General features: G+C 55.4%; 1 protein-coding gene across 2 annotated transcripts; it reads left to right on the forward strand.

Annotated features, from left to right (window-relative positions):
• Positions 1-1,451: 1,451 nt before the first annotated feature.
• On the forward strand, positions 1,452-5,599 carry TOR2A (torsin family 2 member A). 2 transcript variants are annotated; one of them, XM_043917641.1, is made up of 5 exons: positions 1,452-1,744; positions 2,341-2,606; positions 3,550-3,725; positions 4,389-4,516; positions 4,836-5,599. In XM_043917641.1, the coding sequence occupies exons 1-5, from the start codon at positions 1,594-1,596 to the stop codon at positions 5,078-5,080; spliced, it is 966 nt and encodes a 321-aa protein (XP_043773576.1). In that variant the 5' UTR covers positions 1,452-1,593; the 3' UTR covers positions 5,081-5,599. The 2 variants fall into 2 exon arrangements, with proteins under 2 accessions (XP_043773576.1, XP_043773577.1); XM_043917642.1 differs by lacking the exon at positions 4,389-4,516 and having other exon boundaries at positions 4,836-4,971.
• The last annotated feature ends 17 nt before the right edge of the window (positions 5,600-5,616 follow it).

The raw sequence follows: 5,616 nt of genomic DNA on the forward strand, positions 1-5,616 counted from the left end.
CGTCCCACAAATGTACAGTCCAGTATCCCAGATGTTTGGGGGTAGAAGGGCTTTATGAAATCTAAGATTCCAGCTTCCCTCAGAAAAACAGAACTGGAGGGAGAAGGGACTTTCCCTGAGTCACAGCAGCAGAATGAGGAAGGCTGGAACTGGGGTATCCTAACTGGAAGTTCTTGCCTTTTCTCAACAGTGGGAACTACTCACTTCTTTTCAAGTTTTGGAATGTGGCCCCAAAAGTTGTGTGTGTGTGTGTGTGTGTGTGTGTGTGTGTGTGAGGTGGGTGGAGCAGGTATCTTTGAGGAGGGCCTTGAAGGCAGTTGTCTTGATTCCATGGGCAGAGGAGGAAGGCAGTGTGCATCACCAACCCACACTAGGCTGGAGGCCTGGGGAGCCTGGTCACTGAATTTGAAACGTCTGGGGCCCTTCGCTTCATGAAACTTTTGACCAAGAGAGGCTGGATAACATTAGATCTTAGGCAGCAGCCAGACTTGGGTTCAGTTCACTAGTTGACTGGCCTTGAATAAGGGGCTTAACCTCCTGGGCCCAGATTTCCTCTTCAATAAAATGGGGCCAATAACAGAACTGATCCCTTTGGGCTACTGTGAAAGCACGTAGCACATAGTAGCTGCTAGGTGAGGGACCACCATGTTTTATATGTAATAGATAAATATATATATATATATTTTGGCCGTGCCCCAGGGTTATGCAAGATCCTATTTCCCCTACTGGGGATCAAACCTGTGCCCACTGCAGTGGAAGCACGGAGTCTTAATCACTGGGCAACCAGGGAAGTTCCATAATGGATTTTCAATAATCATTTATTGATTACTTTGGGAGCCAAAACACTTCATGTGCCTGTACTTCATGGAAATATCACCATGCCTCTGATGAGAGGTACTGTTATCATAAGATATACATGGGGCATGCATTTGTGCTAAGTCTCTCAGTCTTGTCCAACTCTTTGCGACCCCATGGACTGTAGCCCACCAGGCTTCTCCTTCCATGGGATTCTCCAGGCAAGAATACTGGAGTGGGTTGCCATGCCCTCCTCCAGGGGATCTTCCCGACCCAGGGATCGAATTCGCTTTTCTTACCTTTCCTTCATTGGCAGGCGGGTTCTTTACCACTCGCGCCACCTGGGAAGCCCAAGATATACAAGGCATCGTCTGTTAAGGGCACATAATAGGTGCTCACCAAAAGCTATTAGTGCTCTTTTATCATATAAAAGGGGAGGGGGGAAGAGCACAGAAAAGGCGCTTTACAAGGTACCGCACAAGTTTTTGCTACAGTTGTTACGTCACCCTTGATAGTCATAATCTGTCATTTATTATTCTTTGGGGGCTGTGATGGTCCCTCAGTTACCGTGGCCATAGAAACGCAGTGCGCAGTCCGGGATTGGACGGTTCGCGGGCTCCCCCTGGAGGCCGCCTTGCAAGCCTACGGGGGACCACGGGGAGGGCTTGGAGACGGGAGCGAGGGGAGCTGGGAGTTGTAGGCCTCAGGAGGTGGCCGCCGCGGAGCGATGCACGTCGGGAGTCGTAGTTCTCGGCAGAGGCGGTTGGCGGCCCCAGACCCAGCTTCGGCCTCACCCGGATGGCGGCTGCGACGCGCAGCTGCCGGCCCTGGGGCTCTCTCCTTGGGCTGATCTGGCTGGTCTTGGCCGCGGCCGCCTCCTGGGACCTGAATTCGCTGCGCTGCAACTTCGGCTCCTTCTGCGAATGTGACTTCCGGCCCGACTTGCAGGGTAAGGAGCCCAGACCGGAGAGCCGGGCGGGCTAGGGGAGACCTTGGATCCCGGGGTTGTGCCGGGGCCAGACGTGGAGAGTAGACCCAAGGGCAGACCCCCGAGACTTCCAGACGGTCCGGGCTGGAAGTGGGCCCGGCGTTGAGGGACCCTGAGAGCCTGGGGAACAGGATTTGGGGCGAGGGTTTAGGGATGCCTGTTTGGAAATCAGGATGGAGAGATGCCTTTGACAGCAGAGCCCTGGGTGGTGGTCGAGGGTGGGCAGTTCAGACCTCCGCACTGGACTGGCCGGTCAGGGGAGAAGCCTGCCTTGAGGGTGGGCAGGAGTCTGGGGTCGACCCTTTTGACAGCTGGCAACCATTTAGGGCTGAGCTGCGATCCAGAGGGCCACCTGGTGGGGGGGCTGCAGAGCTGAGTAAGCCAGAGGCAGAGGACACCCCCCGCCCCAACCCCCCCAAGGGCCTCACTCCCTTTCTGCAAACAGCTTGTAAAAAAACGTCCCAGAATACAGATTCCCAGACATGACTTTCCTCCTGAACCTGTTCCACTGCAGACGTGCGTCCTCAGCTCCGACACTGTTCTTCTTGTGGCCCTAGGTCTGGAGTGTGACCTGGCCCAGCACCTGGCGGGCCAGCACCTGGCCAGGTCACTGGTGGTGAAGGCACTGAAGGCGTTCCTGCAGGATCCAGCCCCCGCCAAGCCTCTGGTCCTCTCTCTGCACGGCTGGACGGGCACTGGCAAGTCCTATGTCAGCTCCCTGCTGGCACACTACCTCTTCCGGGATGGCCTCCGGAGCCCCCACGTGCACCACTTTTCCCCAGTCATCCACTTCCCCCACCCCAGCCACATGGAGCGTTACAAGGTAGGCGGGTAGTGTCCTGGCCCACCCTCTGCACCATAGGGTGACTCCACTAGGGTGGGAGTGAGTCCTGAGCCCAGAGAGGGGAATCCCTTGCTCCAGGCAACACAGCCAGTTACAGCCTTCAGCCCTCAGGACCCATCCTAAACAAAGCTTAGGGTGCTATCACCTGGCAGGGAGTTCTTGATTTAATGCCTGGAGGCCAGTAATGGTACCTGTGTGCCAGGGTTGTTGTGAGGGATGTGGGATTATAGAATCACAGGTGTTATTTATGAGCACTTACCTTTGCCAGACAACCTGCATTATCTTCTCTCTGTAAAGCCCTTAGAGTAAGGGCTTTTGAGGCTCGGAGTAAGCATTCAGGAAATATTAGCTCTTTCGACTATTATTGTTGATTGCAAGGTACTTCCCAGGCTGATCTGTTTCAGCTGTCACAACTCTGTTGTGAAGGTTCAGGGAGCAGGAAGGTGCCCTCCCCTTTTCTAGAAAGCAAGAGGTATCAGGGAAGGAGCCCCCTGACAAGGCAGGTGTGAGGCCTGGGTCTGCATCCCTGTTCTCTTGTTGACTTGCTGTGTGAGCTTGGACTACTCTCTGCTCCTCTCTGGGCCACAGTTTCACCATCAGCCTCATTAAGGGATTGGTGCTCTTTGGGAGACCATATCTTCTTGGGAAGATGAATTCTTTTTAATATTTATTTATTTGGCTGCATCTGTCCTAGCTGCAGCATGCATGAGCTTTGATCTTTGGTGCAGCATGTGGGATCTTTAGTTGTGGCATGTGGGATCTAGTTCCCTGACCAGGGATCGAACCTGGCCCACTGTATTGGAAGCACTGAGTCTTAGCCACTGGACCACTAGGGAAGCCCCATTAATTCTTGTTTTGGGAAGGAATCTGGGGTTGGGGAAGCAGCTCCAGGCCCCCTCATACTCTTGCCTCTCTCCCACAGAAGGATCTTAAGAGCTGGGTGCAGGGGAACCTCACTGCCTGCAGCCGCTCCCTCTTTCTCTTCGATGAGATGGACAAGCTGGCCCCAGGCCTGATAGAAGTCCTACGACCTTTCCTGGGCTCCTCCTGGGTTGTCTATGGGACCAACTATCGCAAAGCCATCTTCATCTTCATCAGGTGGGGCCAACTTTGCAGCGGGCATTGGTGCAGGAACACTTGTCAGAGGTCTCAGCTATCCAGTCTTGTCCCATGGCAGAATACTGTTCCCCCCCAGGGCCCATTTGGGTCCCCCCCCAAAGTCCCCCATACCCTCACTGGTGACACCATCATTCAAGGTGTTTGACTCCCCTTTGACATTCTCAAAGCCTGGGTTCAGTCTCTTAATCCTCATTTTTTTGCGGCACTCCTGCTGGGTTAAGAGTTTTCCCTCTTTTGTGACCAAGAGGACACAAGCCTGGGAAAAACAGGACTAGGAACCAGTCCCACCTCTGAGAATTCTAGCTGTGTTTCTTCGGGGAAATCACTTCACTTCTCTGAGCTCCCATCTCCTTTTCTGAGCAGGGCCAATCTTAATACCCTACTGTCCTCCTCGAGGCTGAGTGAGGGAAAGTAGGTAAGGGACCTAAAAGTGTCCTATTAATATAAACTGTAAAGTGCATGGCACAGATAGGCAAACTTCTAGGGTCACGGTTATGGATGGCTCAGGAGAGGGGAAGCGGTTCCTGGGGGTGTTTTGAGTGGGTTTGGCCCCTGCTGGCACTGAGCTGGGTCCCGTTAGGAGGCATGTGGGAAGCCAGAGCTGCATCCTGCCCTCACGGTCTGCGTCCCCCGTGGTTTTAGCAACACCGGCGGTGAGCAGATCAATCAGGTGGTGCTGGAGGCGTGGCGCAGCCGCCGGGAACGTGAAGAGATCGGCCTGCAGGAGCTGGGACCGGTCATCTCCCAGGCTGTGCTGGACAACCCGCACCGTGAGTTCAGCTGAGGACCCCACGCCAGGGGGGCTTCCAGACTGGGGTCTCACTCCCAGATCACACCCAGGGCTGGGCTGGACTCCCTGGGGGTGGGCCAGGCTCTCCCAGGTCAGATGCTCTGCCCACCGACCGAGTACTTTCCAGCCCAGGCTTTGGCGCTCAGAGTTGGTGGACAGCCTCCCCCGAGCCCAGCACCCATGTGGGGCTGGGAGGATTCAGATCAGCAGCCTTCCTGCACTTCCTTCCCTGTGGGGGTGGGAGGGGGCCTGGCTGACCCCTGTGAAGCACAGCCTCTTCCCGTGGCTCCGCCCTGCAGATGGCTTCTGGCGCTCAGGCATCATGGAAGAGCATCTCCTGGACGTCCTGGTGCCCTTCCTGCCACTCCAGCGGCACCACGTGCGGCACTGTGTGCTCAACGAGCTGGCCCAGCTGGGCCTGGAGCCCAGGGATGAGGTGGTCCAGGCCGTGCTGGACAGCACCACCTTCTTCCCCGAGGACGAGCAGCTCTTTTCCTCCAATGGCTGCAAGACGGTGGCTTCCCGAATCACCTTCTTCCTCTGACTCTCCCAGCTGGCATCCCTGTCCTCCTCTACCTGGCCAGGCCATGAAGGAAAGCCCTGGACCCTCTGCCGGAGGGTCCCTGGTCCTGCAGAGTGGGACCCAGAGCATACTGTGAAGATGAGGAGGGCTGTTGGCTGGGCCGTGAGACAGAAGGCCTGGGCAGGCCCTGGCTCTTCATTGGTCTGAGGGCATCTTGGCCTTTGCCTCCTTCCTCAGGGAAATCACTGGTCACCCCAGAATTTCAAGGAGACTTGACTGCAGCCTGAGCCTTCTTAAAATGTGAATTGTAACTCAGGGACAGTGGCTCATGGCTGTGCCCTCCTTCATTCTGTTCCTCTGGCCCTTGCCCCAATACCATACCACACCGCCCCCCACCCTGTGTCCCCATATGGTAAAACCAGGCTGAGACTTCTGTCTCCGTGAACAGAGGGACTCAAGTTCACACTGGAGCTGAGCTTTTCAAGTTTTTAATTTTGTACAGGAAGAGAACAAATACAAATAAATTTAGTCACAGGACCAGAGAATGTTGGCCCAGG

The sequence above is a fragment of the Cervus elaphus genome, chromosome 11 (assembly GCF_910594005.1).
Source record: "Cervus elaphus chromosome 11, mCerEla1.1, whole genome shotgun sequence".
Lineage (NCBI taxonomy): Eukaryota > Metazoa > Chordata > Mammalia > Artiodactyla > Cervidae > Cervus > Cervus elaphus.